This window comes from Pipistrellus kuhlii, unplaced genomic scaffold, assembly GCF_014108245.1.
Source record: "Pipistrellus kuhlii isolate mPipKuh1 unplaced genomic scaffold, mPipKuh1.p scaffold_m20_p_5, whole genome shotgun sequence".
NCBI lineage: Eukaryota > Metazoa > Chordata > Mammalia > Chiroptera > Vespertilionidae > Pipistrellus > Pipistrellus kuhlii.
The window spans coordinates 14,593,409-14,613,010 of NW_023425551.1; the positions used below are offsets into that span (position 1 = coordinate 14,593,409).

The 19,602-nt window shown below is 40.4% G+C and overlaps 1 protein-coding gene across 6 annotated transcripts in view; it reads left to right on the top strand.

Moving 5' to 3' along the window:
* LAMA2 (laminin subunit alpha 2) overlaps positions 1-19,398 on the top strand; it is a 453,474-nt gene extending 434,076 nt beyond the window's left edge. For all 6 annotated transcript variants that reach the window (XM_036413664.2, XM_036413665.2, XM_045573302.1 and 3 more), the window contains 8 exons: positions 115-283; positions 7,760-7,872; positions 8,185-8,374; positions 10,670-10,825; positions 12,157-12,310; positions 13,184-13,314; positions 17,115-17,337; positions 19,025-19,398. In XM_036413664.2, coding sequence (XP_036269557.1) covers positions 115-283; positions 7,760-7,872; positions 8,185-8,374; positions 10,670-10,825; positions 12,157-12,310; positions 13,184-13,314; positions 17,115-17,337; positions 19,025-19,179 — 1,291 coding nt within the window. In that variant the 3' untranslated portion in view covers positions 19,180-19,398. The remainder of the gene's footprint in view (positions 1-114; positions 284-7,759; positions 7,873-8,184; positions 8,375-10,669; positions 10,826-12,156; positions 12,311-13,183; positions 13,315-17,114; positions 17,338-19,024) is intronic.
* The last annotated feature ends 204 nt before the right edge of the window (positions 19,399-19,602 follow it).

Below are 19,602 nucleotides of genomic sequence, written 5' to 3' on the forward strand. Positions count from 1 at the left end.
AGGTTAAATTATAAAAATTGCACAGAGGGCCAATAAAAAGGGGGTTGATGAGATTATAAGGAAACAAGACCATATAAAATAAGAAACTATTTTATTTTAATCCTGTTCCATTAGCCCCATGGACTTTGCACAGCCTGTATCCTTCAGAAATGCAGACATTGGCCGTTGTGTCCATCAGAAACCCCGAGAGGATGAAGATGGAGGTGTTCCAACTGAAACAGTCATCCAGCCAGAGCCAGTTCCCACCCCGGCCTTCCCCATCCCCACCCCCGCTGTGGCTCATGTAAGTGTTTACAGCACACTGCTTCCCAATTCTTAGTCATCTTAAGAAAGAAAGTCATTCAGAATATTTACTATTCTTTATTGCCAGAATTAGATGATGGGTAACCTGCCTATGAAAACCTATTTTCCTTAAACATTCCTTGGATTACTTTTATTTCAACATCTGTCCTTCTTTCATTCCCCTGTTTATAAAATGGCATATGTTTATTTCAACATCTGTCCTTCTTTCATTCCCCTGTTTATAAAATGGCATATGTTTTCAGACGAAAAGTGAGAAAGCATAGAAATATCTTAGGACCGATCAAGAATAAACTCCACTTATCATACCACCATTCAGAGGAAAATCTATTGACATTTTATATAATAGATCTCAATTTGTGATTCTGATTTTTAAAAATTGTCAATATAGGTTCAAAACTATCTATATAAGGGTGTGTATGTGTCCATGCATGTGCACACACACATACAGAGACACACAAAGTATTTCAGAGTATGGGAAGTGGAATATCCTTGGTTAGAGCATGGGCTCCAAAGTCTGATGGCCTGAGTTCAAATCCCAGCACTCTACCTGTTATCTGTATGAATTTTGGAAATCTATTTAGCCAGTCTATTCCTCAGTTTTCTAATCTGTACAGTAAGGGTTTATCAACACATACATCAAGGAGCTATTACGCAGGTTTAAAAAGATAGTGCTTGTTAAGTGCCTAGCATATACTAAGCACTTCATAAATGACACAATTACTATATAGCAATGATCATTATGGCTGCTTTTAAGTGCTTACTATGTGCCAGCAACTACCTAAACAAGTTCAACTCAGTAGTATATATAATTTTTATAACAAAGCTAATATATATATGTGTGTGTGTGTGTATATATGTGTGTGTGTGTGTGTGTGTGTGTGTTTAGTCACATTTTTAATTGTGTTGATAGAACTAGTTAGCCTAAGTAACTCACCCATTCACTGACATGGCCAGTAAATAGCAGGCTAAGAATTTGCTCCAGTGGGTCTGACTCCAGAGTCTGGCTCCTTATCATTGCAACACTCTATCTTTACCATTGGTTTTACTACTTCCCCATTGTAGACCACTTATATTATTTCCAGTTTTTCACTATTAGAAACTTATTCCATTGAACACTGTACAACACTCTCTCTCTCTCTCTCTCTCTCTCTCTCTCTCTCTCTCTCTCTCTCTTTCTGATTTTTTTAAATAGAATCTTTTTTTAATAGAATCTTAGGCAGTGAATTATGAGGCCAAATGATGAATATGCCTAAGTTCTCAACACATACATCTGAACTGCTTTTTCTAAAGGTTATACCAATTTACATCCTCTCCGTTTGTGTGTCAGAGAGCGGGCTCTCACTACACTCTGACAACACATGCATCATATCTGCAATGCTTCCCAATGGATGGGTTGAGCTTTAGCTGGAGTGTGGATTTTGAAAACTCCTGAATGTTTTATTCTCTTCCTTAGTTTCCATTATGGAATAGGTAGATCTATAAAGAAGCATGATCTTTCTCTCTAGAAACACTGATTAAATAAGAAAGCCAAATGATAATCTTTCAGACAAACAAGTCCTTTGCTCCAAGTATCATTTTAATCCTCTGTACAATGTGGATAGAACACCTACCTTGCCTACCATGAGGGATTACTGTAAGAATCAAATGAGATAATATATGTGGAAGCCTTTGAAAATAAACAAACAAAATTGAAACAGACTCATAGATACAGAGAACAGACTGATGTGTGCCAGAGGGGAGGGATATTGGAGGACTGGGTAAAAACTGTGAAGGGATTAAGAAGTACAATCTGATAGTTACAAAATATTCACAGGGATGTTAAGTACAACATAGAGAATATTGTCTTTAATGTTGTAAAAACTAGGTATGGTGCTAAGTGGGTACTAGAAATATCAGAAGAAATACTTTATAAAGAATCTGATTATCTAACCACTATGCTAAACTAACCTGAAACTAATACAAAATAATATTGGATGTAAACTATTTTATATATATATATATATATATATATATATATATATATATATATATATAAAGTTAACATGTAAAGTGTCCCCTTGGGAGTTCAACGGGGAGATGGGAGTTTGATCGCTCACTATGATGTATGCTGACCACCAAAGGGCATCGTGGAATGAAGAAGGGCCTTGGACCGCAGCCAGAGGCCCTGATCAACCTGATCGCTAGCCAGGCCTAGGGACCCTATCTGGGCATGAATTTCATGCACCAGGCCTCTAGTTGGAAAATAAATAAAATAAGTTAAAGGTTTGACAATTTATTTTATAACAAATCATTATGCAAAGGTGAATAAGATTTCATCATTGCTACCCAGAGAGAGGGAAAAGGAGAGAGAGGGAGAAGCCAAAAGCCAGAGATTTGAGAAAGAGACATTAACATAAATCACACAGTAAACAAATATGTGTGGAGGTCAGTCAAGATCTGTGCCGAGTGTGAGCTGCAAATAGAGCCCGCTGGCTTTCAAGATGGAACACTGGAAGCATGGCAGGAGACACATTAAACTTCAACCAAACAAAATGGCTAGTGGTACCTACAAGTGTGAAACAGGTCCGTCAAATGCAAATTTAAATATGTCACCGCACTCTTATATTTAAAAATCTTGTGATTGAAATGATATAAAATAATGATGACATACTTGTGACATTATGTAAGAGAGGAAAGCACTTTAAATCAGAGTTTATTTAAGAATTAAGACTTATGACTTAATTCCTGAAGTGAGAACTGCTTGTGTGTGAGTCTCCTGTTTGTTTTAGCACCATTGGTAGAAACTATCTCCTAGTCTCAGTTCCTTCGTTTTCTTCTTCTTTTTTAAATATATATTTTTATTGATTTCAGAGATGAGGGGAGATGGAGATAGAGATAGAGACATCAATGATGAGAGAGGATCATTGATTGGCTGCCTCCTACATGCCCCCTACTAACAGTTGAGCCTGCAACCTGGGCATGTGCCCTGACCAGGGAGTGAACTATGACCTTTTGGTTCATAGGTTGACACTCAACCACTGAGCCACACCAGTTGGGCCATTTTCTTCTTTTCACCATCACACACCTTCCACCAGCAACTTACAGCATGAGGACAGTTCCGACTACAGGGCAATTTAAGAATATCTTGAGAAGTCCCTGCCCTGTGGAATAGATTATGTCAATCCTATTATAAACACCCATCAGAGCACCATAGACCAGAAAGCATTTTACACGTATCATCTCATTGATAGTGTGGTGGAATCTTCCCTTTATACTCTCTTTTACTCATTAGTCCACTTAGTACTGAAGGGAACATTTCTACATATTGTTGCTGTGGATGTTTCTCGTGGAAGATGGCAAAGGATGAGGGTAAATAAGAGACTGGACATGTCGTATGACTGATTTTTGTCGAAATGTGGCAAACTCTCTGCAACTATATGCCTGTGTGGCCTGCATGGTTCGGTATACAACAAGCTGACTGCATTTCACTTGGTTCTTATTAGAAAATTGAACTTAGTTTAGAACAGGAGCACTAATAGAGCCATGTTAAGTAGCCATCGAGAGTTCCTGTGCTCTTAAGGGCTCTTGAGAGTTGGACGGGGGAAAGTGAGCAGAGAGGGAAAGAATAAAGCAAAGAAAGCTATTTCTCCACCAGCTTTGATGCTACAAATTTAAAAGCTAAGTACAGTCCAGGCTGAAGGATAGATAAATCAATTGGATACTGATATGTATTTAAAGGGGAAATACACATTTTCTATACTGCAGGCAGTCTATCCAGGCATTAGTGTATAAATGTTACTGCAAATGTCCAGTACTTACCAAAAGAGCTCATGTGCAGGGAACTAGCATATTTGTTTTCTCAATAAACAGCTTGAGTGGGGATTTTATATTTCAAAATGCTGAAGTCAGTGCTTCAAAGAGTCTCTTCCCCTTAGAATTCGTCTGTAAAAAACATGGTCACAAAGAAACCACAACTTCTCACATGTGGTTTTAGCCCATAGTTGTTACAGGGGTTATTGACTCATGAAAACAAAACAAAATAAAAGCAAACAACAACAAAAAAAAAACATGCTATTTTATGATCATTTGTCATTCGGTGCTTTCAAGAACAAAGATGCCAGTTGTGGAACCACCAGTCATATACTATCCTGAAGCCAAAACTCATTTCCAAATGTCAGCCCACAGCCAGCAGTTGAATGACCACTGCTTTATCCTGACCCAAAGTTGAATGAGTGGTAAAGGGAGGGTGAAGGTGTTCTCGCCCCATTGCTAATCAGCTGCACTTTCACATGGCCCACACGTGACTTCCTTCATCACCCTCTCCGCCACTGCTTTACCCACAGGACGCAGCCACATTAAGACTCCCCACCCCACTCTTGTCTGTCCACAACTTGTCACCTGTGCGACAGAGACAAACAGGAAGCAGGCAGATCCTGTCCTTTCCTAGTGTCTCTTTCCTCATGGACTCGTGGTACTTTAAAGAGTCCCCACTAGGTGGCAGGATGGTAACATGTTGAGATTGATGAGCCTCTCCTGTCAGGGAAATTTTTTTTATTATTATTATCTGTTGTTTTAACACATTTCAGAGATCAGTGTTTCCCACATAACACAGGTACAGTATCACACCCATAAAAATGATACCTTCGCTCAAGCTCACTTTGGCTTGGAGGAGAAAGCATCATTATGCAATAACTATTCTTTAAAATTATAAGACCCTCCTACCCTCTTTCTTAGCCTAGATTTCTATGGGAAACAGTGTTGAACATGTCCTTAATGACAAGGTCATTATATGGTTGTGGAAACCACAAGGCGCTTTCTGTCCCATCTCAAAATTTCCCCTTTAAAAGGTTAGAAAGAAAAAAGACCCTGGAGAGTCAGAGTGAGCAGTCCCGCCCTCTGAGGGGCCAGAGGGAAGAGGAGGATACAGCAGGCAGACCAACTGCTAGAAGCTTTCTGTTCCTAGTTTCAGATTCAGCCCAGGGAAAGTGATGCAGAGCAGACGCCAACCAGGCCCGACTTGCGCGAAAACATTACCAGATTAGAGTTTGGAAGACTGTCTTCCATGTAAGCCTTTAAATAGGTCCATATAAACCCTTTTCGATGACCCCATCTAAGTCCCGTTTTATAAAGGAAGGCAATAGAGGTTTGATTAGAGCAATATCTATACTATCCATCCCATTGCAAACTGATGACAGTAAACATCCATATGGATGTCCTTAACAAACAATGAACATAACGGCTTTAAACTCTGAGGTTCTCTAGTAGAGTGATCTGTTCGTTCCCACTATCTGCTACAGCGCTGACCGATCTGAGAACACTGTTATTAGCCTCTGCTTCCATTGCTGCTCAAGGTCCATCTTCTGCAACAGTGAAGCAGGACCCCTCCAAGAGGCATTCTTCTTCCTAAGGGTTTAGTGGTGTGTCATGGAATGCTTGCCAAACCGCCATCCTTTTCTGGTCAAAGGTTTTCCTTTGTACTGACGGAGAACTGCTTTCTGCTAACCTCAGGGCGTGTTGGTCATGCCTGTCCAGCCTACCAGCAAGCCAGGCTGTCTTGGTGCCCTGGCCACAAGGCCCTAAATATCTAAAGACAAAGGGTCTTCATGGTGAACAGCTGTGACCCATAAAATACCTAATCTTCACAATCACTGCTTTTGATCATTTAAAAAATTATATTAGAAAGTTATTTCACTTATTTGCAGTAACGAGATGAGTGACCGCAGTGGTTACAAGAACATGGAAATAATGTGCCAATGGTTTTCTTTTAGGCTGCACATTGTTGGTTCTTAATTCCTCAGCATCCATGGACTGTTTTCATCCCTCCGTTTTCAGAGCTGATGGTTTAGAGATGTGTTAGTCACCTTCTGCCCCTGATGGGCTCCCAGCAGACAGGATGCTGGGAGATTTCTCAGGAGAACTGTAGGATGATTGTGTGTGTAGCGAGGTCCTCTGTACAGAAATACTGTGAGAGGAAGAAAAATGACTCCGGTTGTACTAATAGCGTCATTGAAGGCTGAGACATTAAGCTACATTAAGCCTGGCTAGTCATTTGGGCCTGTTTTGCAGTCAGGGTAATAAGAAAGGTGCCACACCACACGTTGATTCTGGAGAGGCCATTCCACTGTGTGAATAAATAACGCTTTGCTGGCCTTCCCACTGGGTTTTTACATATCTGTGTAAATATCAGCAACAGTCTGCCCTTTGTCACTGAGCATCTCCTGGAAAGCAAGAAGGGTAATACTACTTCCACGAGGACCAATTTTATGAACACTCAACGCCTTTCCCCTGCTGGGGCAGAGTGCTCCATTTGACTGAGCCCCAGAGCACAGAGAGCCAGGCCTTTCCTCATCGAGCAAAAATGTCCTGTGTGCGGATGATAATCTCCGAGGTGCGCTGCTTGGAAAGAACACTCTGCCTCCGGAGCCTGCCTGGGGCCTTTGGAGAGCCGATGCTGAGTCAGCGCTCACGGGGGCAGTGGCCCAGCCAGAGCGATGAAGTGCAGATCTTAAAACCAGATGCACTGATGAGAGAGTGCAGGTTATTTATTTTCTCCTGGACTGCATGTTCTCAAAGACTTCCTGAGCAGCCTGTGCAACGAGCTCTTTTGTGAAAATGCAGAAGAGAAAGGAATGGTGGCTTGGTAATTTGAGGAGCTTTGATTAGCTATTGAGCTGAGGGTTACAGCAGCCAAATACGGTCCACCCTGCCAAGACTGGCTCTGTCATTTGCAGGGACCAGAGCAAAATGGAAATGAGGGCCCCTTGTTCAAAAAGTATTAAGAATGTCAAGTCAGTGACGGCAGAGCATGGAGGCCGGTGACGTGTGGGTGTCAGCCCTCTGAAGGTGGCCCTGCACCCAGCTTTCTCTCATCAGCACCCCAGGAAGTTGATCTTTGAACAGTGGCAGATGAAACGGTGTTCGGAGGGTTACATTTTTTAAAAAGTGCTGGGTTGCCTAGCAACTGCTTAAGGGCCTGAATGGGCTGACACCATCTTGAAAGTCTATATTCCTGGAAACCTTCTAGTAGACAGATAATTTTCAAGAAAATTTAACATGGTGAGAGTGAGAGATGGGGAGGGCAGACGGAACACGTGTTTGTGGACAGCTTTTCATTGTCCTTGTCCGATCTTCTAAGAATAAAACTCTTCCTGATTGAAAAGGGGATGCCAGTTTTCTCAGAAATATAAGCAGTATTTTTCTTCAGAGGGTAATGAAAACATGAATTAATCATTGAATTTTTATTTGGCAATTCAAGGGTGCAATATAAGAAAATAGATTCCCATTCAGTGAATGTTTAATAATAACTCCCTGCTATGAGGCAGGATACAGAGAGGAATGAGAGACTGTTTTTATTCTTAAAGAACTTAAAAAGATTATGTGACGACATTAAACTAAAATATAAGAAATGATTAGCAGTATTACTTTTTTTAAGAACAGAGCCCATAATCTCCTCACTTTCTCTCTTGGTATTTTACAGGGTCCTTGTGTTGCAGAATCAGAACCAGCTCTTTTGATGGGAAGCAAGCAGTTTGGGCTCTCAAAAAACAGTCACATTGCAATTGCATTTGATGACACCAAAGTTAAAAACCGGTATGTATTCTGCTGTATGAGGCAAGAAGCAATAAGTGGAAGCACTATTTGCATTTATTCAGGTTTAATCAACTGCCTTTATTAATAAATGAGGTGAGCTTGTTTGAAATTCACTGAGTACAGTAGAGAATAGAATTCTATTTGTCGATGCCTAAGGAGCCGGTTTAGGAAATCAGCAGACCTGGAAAGTCCTCAGCTTGGGAAAGGTTTAACTGTCCTGTCTGAAAACTTACTCATGTTCAGATGCCACTCTGTCTTAGAATCAGAAGGCTCTCGTTCTCCTGTGTGACTTTGCATGCCTTGATTTCACAGCCTCACCATTGAATTTGAAGTACGCACGGAGGCTGAATCGGGCTTGCTTTTCTACATGGCTCGGATCAATCATGCCGATTTTGCTACAGTCCAGCTGAGAAACGGATTTCCCTACTTCAGTTATGACTTAGGAAGCGGCGACACCAACACCATGATCCCCACCAAAATCAACGATGGCCAGTGGCATAAGGTAACGGTCCCAGGTGGTTGGCAGTGCCCTGCAAGGCGAGTACTTGCTGGCAGCCTTTGGCGTTCCCCTGTTGCCAGTTGTATTTTGCCAGTGCAGACATTGACTTGGTGCTCCTGGAATTTGGCCAAGGCTAAAAATAAAGCAAGGGCTGTACTTGACTGCCAACCTTGGAAATGTGATCCAACCTGGGTAGGTTTTATTTGACCACATACATGCCTCATCACGTGCTATGAGATCCCATCGTTTCTATACAGCTGTGCCTCCCAAACATCTGCCCACAGACCAGGGCCAGGAAGCTGAAGACATTCTTGCTGCTGGAAGCAGGAAACCTGGGCAATAAGGCACGTTAATCATAAAGCACTACGAATTCAATTAAAGGAATAATATTTATTCTGAGATTACATTTTTCTACTCTTAAGGTAGCAAAATGGCCTCTCTTTTATGAAATTGTATTTGGCAAACTTAAAAGCTGGCAATACTAAAATGAGCCTTAAGACTTACCCTCCTATTCCACCCCATACTGGTCTGTAAAAACCCAGAGTCCTGGAATCCATTGTATCATGTTTAAAGGGCTCCAAGATATCATTTCCACTGACAGTCATTTGGAACAACATTTAAAAGGTTGGCCTTACACCCAGAAACTGGTACTATTATGGGCACAGAAGGCTCATTTGCCGGCTTACCTCTTTTTGGCATGACTACAAATAGATAATATACTGCCTGGTTAAAATGAGAACTCCGAGTTTGTTTCTGCACCTGTGATAACCTATTAAGTAAAGCTTCCCTAGGTACAGCAATAAAATGTTTAATTTTTAGGGTATAATGTTATTAGATGGTGTATTTTATATGTTGACATACTTGGACTTGTTAAATGCTCATTTAACATTTTGTGTGATTAGCATATCATATTAAAAGGCAGAAAACCTTCCCGCCAGTATGGCTCAGTGGTTGAGCATCAACCTGTGAACCAGGTGGTCACGGTTCAATTCAGTCAGGGCACATGTCCAGGTTGCAGGCTCTGTTCCAAGTGTGGGGTGTGCAGGGAGAGTCGATCGATGATTCTCTCATCATTGATATTTCTAGCACCCTCTCTTTCTCCCTTCCTCTCTCAAATCAATAAAAATATTTTTTTTAAAGCCAAAGAACCTAAAACTATATAATAAAAGTGCAATGTCAGCCAATTTGTTATCTTGGAAATAAAAACGTGGAATCTTTATATTTTCTTGGGAGCTTATAACTTGCAAATATTGATGTTTATTAAGGCAGTTTTCTTGAGGTGTATTCTCATCTTTGGCAAATAGAATAATAAAATATAACACTTGAGAAAAAGACATTGTTGGACCACAATTACCCTGGGATTAAGAAAGCAAGTTTAAAATACAATAAATAGCCACATTAAGAAGGGATTTTATTTTTGAAGGTTTTTTTTTTCATTACTTCCCAAATCAGAATAAGTGTAAAAGGAAGTCCTAAATTCTTCTCATCCAGATGTAGATTCACTTTTTTAAAATATTGTTGAAAGTATTACATATATCCCCCTGTTTCCCACATTGACCCCTTCTAACCTCTCCTGCTCCCCAACCACCCTCTACCCCCCACCCACAGCTTTTCACAGGATTCCATGCATATTTTTCTTAATTCAGACTCAAGGATCTTATGCTGGAGCTGGTCTTCATACCTCTTTCTCACTCTGTCCCAGAAGATAATTCACTCCACTGCTGCAGTCTCAGCATCAGCCAACTTTCCATCTTCCTCCTGACTTTGCGCTCATCAGCTGCTGCAGAAACAGCGGTGCAGCCTGGATGTTCTGCCCTCCCATCAGTTCCATGGGAGGAGGGCCTGCTAGGCAGAGGGATGCAGCATATCTGAAATTGTGCTAGAGAGCCCAGGCTTTGCTCAATCAAACGAATGCACTTTTAAAAACAGACATGGATTTTGCAGCTCACGGAATCATGGCAGGGCTCTCAATCTGCCTGGCTCCTTGCAACATGCTTACTTGGCAGCCTCTGGAAGAGTCTTCAATCTAAAACTCACCCAGGAAGATTTTGTGCTCTTTCCCAGATGGCAGTAATGGGGAAACACACACACACACACACACACACACACACACACACACACACAGAATTTGAGATATTTTATAAAATAGCTTTAATTTCACTTCAATGATGGGCTTAGCACATCTAGGCACTCAGTTATTTTGCTTTTCCTGAGGAATACCCTTCAAGCGCTCATATCTTACCCTCTGCATATTTGAAATGTATCCATGATTGGCACTGATGGCTCCTCTTGTTGTAGATTAAGATTACTCGGGTTAAGCAAGAAGGAATTCTTTATGTAGACGATGCCTCCAACAGAACCATCAGTCCCAAGAAGGCTGACATCCTGGATGTGGTGGGAATGTTGTATGTTGGTGGGCTACCCATCAACTACACTACCCGGAGAATCGGCCCCGTAAGTGTCTAATTTGTTTCTTTGCGGCCTAAATAATCTGACTCGGTCATGGATGTATTTTTTATTATTAGGTCCCATTGGACAATGATCATTTAAAATTATACAGGAAATCATCTTTTCTGAGAAGTGATGGAAGGTCTTCCAGACATATTGGACTAGGAGAGGCAATATCACGGGACAGAGGGTGGATCCTGCAGTCAAACTCTCCTGTTTTGAATGCCTAATTTACTGTTGATTGGCTGTGTGATCTTAAGCAATTTACCTACTCTCTCACTGACATGGTTTCCTCTTTTGTAAAATTAAATAATAATAATACCAAGCAAATGAGGTTGCTGTAAAGGTTGAGTGAGGTAATGTATTTAATGTGGAGGAGTCCCAAGCACAAAGAAAGCATGGGACAACAAGGAGGATGATAGAGATAGTATTGAGGGTTTGTTTCAAAATTAGAGATTTAGCAAACATTGAGAGATGCAGTATTTAGATTACAGTTGTCCATTATGGGATTCAGAATGTAAAGTCTGAACAATTTTGTTAATCAATATTTACAACATAAAGTTTTTGTTAGAATGTGTGATCTGGTTTGCTTCAGAAAACATTCATTTAAGAAGCGGAGGAGATTTGTGTTTTTAGAGAAAACAGGACATGCAAATGTGACACATTCATTCTATGCTCAAATCAGAACACATGGTAAATTAGAGCTGACCTTCATCAAAGACCATGGTTCATCATGGCTCCTCTTATGGTTGGCCAGCATTGCCTTCCTCTCAGAGAGGTTGGATATGCTGCCCAACCCTATCAGAGAGCATCTGAAGTTAGCATGACAAGGGTGATTAAATTGCATTCCTGAAACCAGATGAAATATAATGGAGCCAAGAATAATTGATTAATTTCTATAATTCCCTAAACTTTGGGTGTTTCATGCAGGCTTCCAAGTTTTATGTGTAGGTACATTTTCTTAGGAAAGAATTCATGGCTTTTGTTAGGTTTTCATAAGGAAAACACACTGAACCAAACCTAATTATCTTTTCAAACAGAATTTCAACACTTATGGCAAAATGTATATATAGTAAGGTGGAAAATTTATTGGTAAAAATGCAGGCTAATTAGTTATGAAACCCATATGAGTCCATTGCTCTATGCAGTATTTAGAATATCAGAATGATCATATTCCGGGCTCATGCTATGAAGCTTGGGGTGAGAGTGCAGATTCAGGCAATTTGGGGGTGCTTTAAGACAAATGGCTGATGATGACATGCTTAGAACACCCCATAAATGAGTGCATTCCATGTAGAGGCAAAGCTTGATTTTGTTTCTTCTGATCTGACTCCCAGGTGACCTACAGCATCGATGGCTGCTTCAGGAACCTTCACATGGCAGAGGCCCCTGTGGACCTGGAGCGGCCAACCTCCAGCTTCCATGTTGGGACATGTTTTGCAAATGCTCAGAAAGGCACCTATTTTGATGGAACAGGTTTTGCCAAAGCAGGTGAGGTGCTTTCATTTGCTATTTGCTTCCTGATGAATATTAATTAGGAACAAATATTCATGTCTTGCTTGTGTGGAAGCATGAACATCCCTGGGATTCTAAACTAATATCCTTTATTTAATCCAGGAATAAAAGCCTATAGAAGCGATAAAAATGCCTCTTACAGATGAATGTAACTGATTCTGATAAGAACTAATAGAAAAAGTAAAGTAAAAGGCTATTTAGAACTTTATTTCATCCATTTCCCTGGCATTCAATAATGGCAAGATAAATATAATCCTGCAAGAAGGTTCATTTGTTTATACCATATAACTTATCTACTTTTAAGTGTTCCCTGTCTACCTTCATGGAGATAACATTTTTAGTTCTTTTTTTCAATTCCTTCCATGGCTCTATTACTTGATCAATGACTGACACCTTTCCCTAAGTATCTTTCATTAAGTATCTCCCTCTCTTCAATGAACATTTCCAGTGCAGATCTGAATCACTTATGGTGAAGGTACAATTTAGAAAGAATAATATGAAATGCATTCTATATAATAACCAAAAGATATGGCATTATATATATTAAGATGTAATATCCAGACCCATTGTTACCACAGTCACATACACTTGTCGTTAGGGAAAAAAAAAAAAAAAATGACTGAGCACATAATATGTAGAGGTCATCATGGGCAACAGAAGTATTGTAAATAAGATGCTGTTTCTTTCTTCAAGAATATAATATAATATAATAGTGGAAGTACAAGCTATAAGAAAGTTTGTAACTTAGTTATTTAATTGGCTAACATCTGAATTGAAATCTAATAAAACGGTTCCATTATACAGATCCCTAAACTCTAATCTACGGTTTTTTTAATCTTTATTTTACAGTTGGTGGGTTCAAAGTGGGATTGGACCTTCTTGTGGAATTTGAATTCCGCACAACTAGAACCACTGGGGTTCTCCTGGGAATCAGCAGCCAGAAAATGGATGGAATGGGTATTGAAATGATTGATGAAAAGGTAAGCGGCAGCTGTCTACATAGTTCTGATTTCTTCACGAAGCTTTGTTCTTTAAAGAGAGAAAGCTAGATTGTATATTTTCATTCTTCAGGGGCCATCTCAATCATGTGTGTTTTAACCCACTTTACTGTAGATCAATGTAAACTTTAAATGTGTTAATCCTACAGTAAGCCAATTGTGTTGACTAATAATGAGCTGAATAGTTTTAGATCTTTTGCTGAAGCTCTTATTGTTCTTATCCTCTTTGTGAACACAGTTTATGAAACTCTTGATTTTAGTGGAGAAGAAAATAGGGGTCTTTGATTGTCTAAAATCATTCTTTGCCTCTTATAGTAATAGGTGGATAGCTGGAAATTGGTGTCTCAATTTCTATTTAAAAGCATCTATATACTATTTCAGAAAAGAAAAAAGTTAAAATAAATTTATATGATATAGTTTGTCAATTTGCTTACAATGGATGGTCCAATTAAACACCTCTTTACTCCTTGGCTGCCTATTCACAGCCCCTGCAGCGGGACTATTACCATTGGCAGTGGAGTTCTTGCAATATCAGGAGGAAAAGAATTTCCTGAGACTCGAACAGGAGGATGACTGATATTTATTTGGGTGGAAAATAAACCCCTGCATTTCCAATGGTCCCTTTTCCCTCTGTTCTAACATGGAAAAACTAACCGTGTCTTCAGCAGGGTCAGAATAAAGGCCACTGCCCATAGTTTCTGCTCCACAGTCCAATACACCATCTGTGTGTGAGGTCATATGGTTGTGGAGAAAGAACGCACAAACACAAAGGCAAGTGTGGGCCATGGAACAAGAGAAAACAAGACAGTGAGAGAACCCTAGCCAGTTTTGCTCAATGGGTAGAGCGAACAAAAGTGTCCAGGATTCGATTCTGGTCAAGGGCACATATCTTGGTTTCAGGCTCCTCCCTCGTATGGGCTCTGGTTGGAGCTCATGCAGGAGGCAACCAATCTATGTGTTTCTCTCACATCGATGTTTCTCTCCTTTCTCTCCTCCACTCCCCCTAAAAATCATGTAAACATATCCTTAGGTAAGGATTAACAAACAAACAAAAAAAGATAGCAAGGTAATTCTTCGGGGGATTTTAACTTCTTCAAACTAATAAGTTAACTTTCCAAGATTTCCACTCTTCTGATGGGGTTGTGGGAGGAAGAATGTGGTGTGAAGCTATAGTTTCCTGGTGAAGCTCCCAGGTGACCATGCTTACAAGCTTCCCAGGTGACTTTGTTTCTTTCCTTTATTCATATTAACTAGCTAATTACAATGATAACAGGGCTACCTGTATGTATACACTTTGTAAGATAGGGGGCAGGTAAAAAGAGGAAGGCAAAGCAAGAAATTTCACACGTTTTCTTTCTGACTATTCAATAGGCATCATACTTCAACTCTGCTCGTATTTCCACTCATAGTACTTTTGCCTCCCAAGAAGAAACACCACATCATGACCCAAAATATGCAGTAGTTCTTTGCCTCCTCCTTGCCTCTTCTGGACCTTCAAACCATTGTCAAAGGAAATAAAGCAAAAAGATCCAGGAACATAGAGGCTAAAGGGGGAACAAATAAGCAACACTTAATAGTTTTGCCAGATTTTCAAAACACGCTTTCCCTACCTCTTGGAATAAACTTCACGTCATCACCTGCTTATAATTACAGTTACCATCAATTTGTCAGGGTATCGGGTTCCACTACCATGCCCCTGGATTCCTCACCATGCTCCCGCCACTGCAAACTCCTCCCAATACAGTTAAATCTTAACTAACATTTACACCACTGCACAGTTTACAAACTTTTCATGTATTTTCCTGTACTTTCAATCTTCTTAAAACTCCTGCTTCTTTCACCTTGTCAGAAGTGCTGCCAGATGGAGTGTTTTTAATGTTTCAGTGTGTTTCTTTTCTTCATCCGCTTCAAAAGAATTCTGTCATCTCGAATTTCAGGGACCCGTTCTGTGTTACTGAAAACAGCTTTTTCTCATTTAGGCAAGAACTACCAATCTAAGTGCTGCACTGTTAAGAATTGAACCGGCCCTCTGGTCCAAAATCTTTGGCACCTGTGCCATGAAGCCTGCCCCCAGAAAAGCAATTTATGTAACTCTCCATCCTGTGTATGAAATGGAATCCATAAAGGAAAAACACACACACATATGAATAAAACATCAAAAGCTTAAGTTGAAAAAGAACCAATAGCCTTTTAAAATGAATTTGTAAGCCAAATTAATGAATCGCTCTAAACTTGTCTTTTAAGAAAATGTTGTAAGGTTCACTAAGAATTATCACGTTTTAAAAAGATCTATAGTAGAATTTTCCCTTTTATTTGTCAGCTAGTCTCGAGTTATATTTCACATTTTCTAAAAGCAGATGTATTCCTAGCCTCACACATATTGCCTAATTCTCCCAACACTGCCCTAAAGCAAAGAACATAATTTGCGACTCCTGGTCTTTAGTTTGTGTTTCAGTTTTTGTCATTTTAAAACATATTTTTTATTTATTTTATTTTATTGCTTAAAAACAAAGAGTAGTATATGTCTCCTTTTTTCCCCCCATTGACCTTCTCCTGGTCTCTCCTACCCCCCAGTATCTTTGGTCCATTGGTTGTGCTTATATGCATGCATACAAGTTTTTTGGTTGACCTCTCACCTCCCCCATCCCAATCCTCCCCAGCCTTCCTGCTGTAGTTTGACAATTTGTTCCATGCTGCTCTGCCTCTGTATCTAGTTTTTTTTAAATATATTTTATTGATTTTTTTACAGAGAGGAAGGGAGAGAGATAGAGAGCTAGAAACGTCGATGAGAGAGAAACATCGATCAGCTGCCTCTTGCACACCCCCTAATGGGGATATGCCCGCAACCAAGGTACGTGCCCTTGCTGGAATCGAACCTGGGACCTTTCAGTCCGCAGACCGAGGCTTTATTCACTGAACCAAACCGGTTTCGGCTTGACTATTATTATATTATCAATGTTTCTAGCTCTCTATCTCTCTCCCTTCCTCTCTGTTTTTTTATAGCAGCATAATATTCCTTTGTGTACATGTACCACAGCTGACACCAATCTGATCTATTCATCTGCTGATGGGCATTTAGGCTGTTTCCAAATCTTAGCTATGGTTAATTGTGCTGCTATGAACATAGGGGTGCATATATCCTTTCTGATTGGTGTTTTTGGTTTCTTGGGATATATTTCTAGAAGTGGGATCATTGGGTCAAATAGCAGTTCCATTTTTAACTTTTTGAGAAAACTCCATACTGTTTTCCACAGTGGCTGCACCAGTCTGCCTTCCCACCAGCAGTACAGGAAGGAGGGTACCTTTTTCTCTGCATTCTCTTGAGCACTTGTCGTTTGTTGATTTGTTGATGGGGGGGAGGGGCAGAGAGGGAGAGAGAGGGAAAGAGAGAGAGAGAGAGAGAGAGAGAGAGAGGTTGAGAGAGAGAGAGAGAGAGAGAGAGAGAGAGAGGTTGAGAGAGAGAGAGAGAAACATAGATGAGAGAGTAACATCGATTGGCGCCTCCTGCACGCCCCTCACCAGGGATCAAGCCCACAACCCAGGCTTGTGCTCTGACTCGGGTTTTGAACCAATGACCTCCTGCTGCATATGTGGATGCTCAACCACGAAGCCACACCCGCTGGGCAGTTTTAGTCATTTTTGTTTTTGTTTTTTTATTTTAATGTCCTCATTATGTTAATTCCAAACTACTCAGCTGATGTCTTTCCTAGAGACCTGCCAATTTTTATCATGTGAAGCATCACATGAAACTGTCCGTGACTGTTCAATGCCCTCTTTTCTAGATTCTGTTTCACGTGGACAATGGCGCTGGCCGATTCACTGCCGTCTATGATGCCGGGGTCCCAGGGCATCTGTGCGATGGACAGTGGCATAAAGTCAGGGCCAATAAGATCAAGCATCGCATTGAGCTGGCAGTAGATGGGAACCAGGTGGAAGCCCAGAGCCCAAACCCAGCCTCTACATCAGCTGACACCAATGACCCTGTGTTTGTTGGAGGTTTCCCAGGTGAGCGTTGTCTACCCCAGTAAAAATGCCTTTGCCGTATTGTGTTCAGGGTTTTTAAAACATTTATATTTCTATAAATATGCCCAAGAATGTGTGCTTAAGTAGACTTGCTTCCCAGCTTTAGAATCTGCTCCCATAAATAACACCTTCCCTCAAATTTCCAGTGTATAAAATGAGCATAGTACTTACAGAAACCACATGAGACTGAACTTTTCATGATATCCCCCAAAGTTTCATTCGTGGGGTGATGGAGGATAGTGGAAATGAATTTGGCTTGTAAAAGATATGAGGCACTTAACAATAAGCAAGGCCAGAATTGGTGTTCTTTCTGAATTTTTCAAAATTAATATACCCGAGGAATCATAAAAGGTTATGGAACTTATTTCCTCAAGTTCTGGAATTCATTGGGTTAAATGTAGCTCATTTCCCCCTTAGGTTATTTTAGAGTTTATACTTATGTTACAGGGAAACCCAAGTAATAACAGTGCATTCGAAATCCCTCTCCAGCACATTAAAAATAGCCTGTGGGCTGCGGAGAGTTCCCTAAAGTGCCTATAAACTAGAGAGCCCAACTTGATGAGAAGTAAGCCAAGTGCCTCTTAACAAGTACAGCACTGACATAGACTCGTGGAATGTGCTGTCAGCATTCCGGCAAGAAGCTTTTGTCCCCGTTTATGGTTAACCTCCTCTGCTTAACCAAACAAGCAGCATGTATATTCAGCAGTGGTTGACTGCGGAAATACTACAGGATTCTAATGAGGACCAATTCAGAGCTCCTCTTTCCAAAGTGGCTTCTGTTTTAACAAGTAGGTTTCAACAAGTATTGTAGAAGACCTACTTCTGCTTCAATCAGGGTAAACCCTGAGATAGTATAAAGAAAATAATGTTTTTCTTCATTCACAAGCCTATGAAATGATATCCTGGTTAGCACCTAGTAGGCCTACTGAGAGACAGTTGTCTCTCCCTAATGAGAGGAAGATTTTGCACAAGTTTTTCAACCAATTTTACCTTTCGAATTTTATTTTTACAATGTAAGAATAGAATAAGTAACCACTAAAAGCCTGAATTCAGTAAAGTATCTTGATCCATGGCTTTGTTTTATTCAATAAATGTAATCATTATGTCATAACTTTAAAAGTATTTATTCTAAACCAATGATTTGTTTGATGTCTTTAAATATTTGCCTCCAAATTTTATAATCTATATATATAAAACCCTAAGTGACCATCCGACCATTTGACCATCCGATCAGTAGCTATGACATGCACTGACCACCAGGGGGCAGATGCTCTATGCAGGAGTTGCCAAGCTGTGGTGACTTGGCAGCTGTGGTTCTCCAGTGACACAGCCAGAACCAAAGAGGAGGGAGCCTGATTCCAGGATGTGTCACCTGAGAACTGCCCTCTCGAAATCCAGGACTCCTCAGGGGATATTGGAGAACTGGTTTTAGCCTGATCCTGGCTGGCCAGGCTGAGGGACCCCACCAGTGCATGAATCTGTGCATTGGGCCTCTCGTACATTACTATAAAAAGTTAATATTTCTCTACAAGTTTAACTCTTAGTAAAGCTAAGAATCACTAACTTTAAAAACCTTCCAATTTAATCTCAAACCGGCAGCTGACTTTGAAACATGCTCTTCGTATAGTGGCTGCACTTCCGAACTGAGCCCTCTTTGCTTTGTTTTCAGATGGCCTTAACCAGTTTGGCCTGACAATCAACGTTCGGTTCAGAGGTTGCATCCGATCCCTGAGGCTCACCAAAGGCACGGGCAAGCCGCTGGAAGTTAATTTTGCTAAGGCTCTGGAACTCAGGGGCGTTCAACCCGTGTCATGCCCAGCTTAATAACAAAAATATGCTGAACCCCCCCGGAGGGTTCTTCAAAACAAGTATATCAAGTAAAACAAATATATTTTACCTGTGTATGTTATGAAAACTAATTTGTGCATGTATATTGAATTATTTCTGTATTCAGATGGTGCTAATTCAGATCCAAGACTGAATTTTAATCCCAGTTCTTTCTCAAGTTCATGAATATTAAACCAATCATTTCATTCTAAATAATCGCTTGTTTAGTGTGATTTTTTAAATATGGTCTTATTGATTTTAGAGAGGAAATGAAAGGGAAAAAGAGATAGAAACATCAATGAGAGAAACATCGATTGGCTGCTTCCTGCACTCCCATTATTGGGGATCCAGCCCAGGCATGTGCCCTGATGGGGAATTGATCAAGTGACCTCTTGGTCCATGGGTCGACACTCAACCATT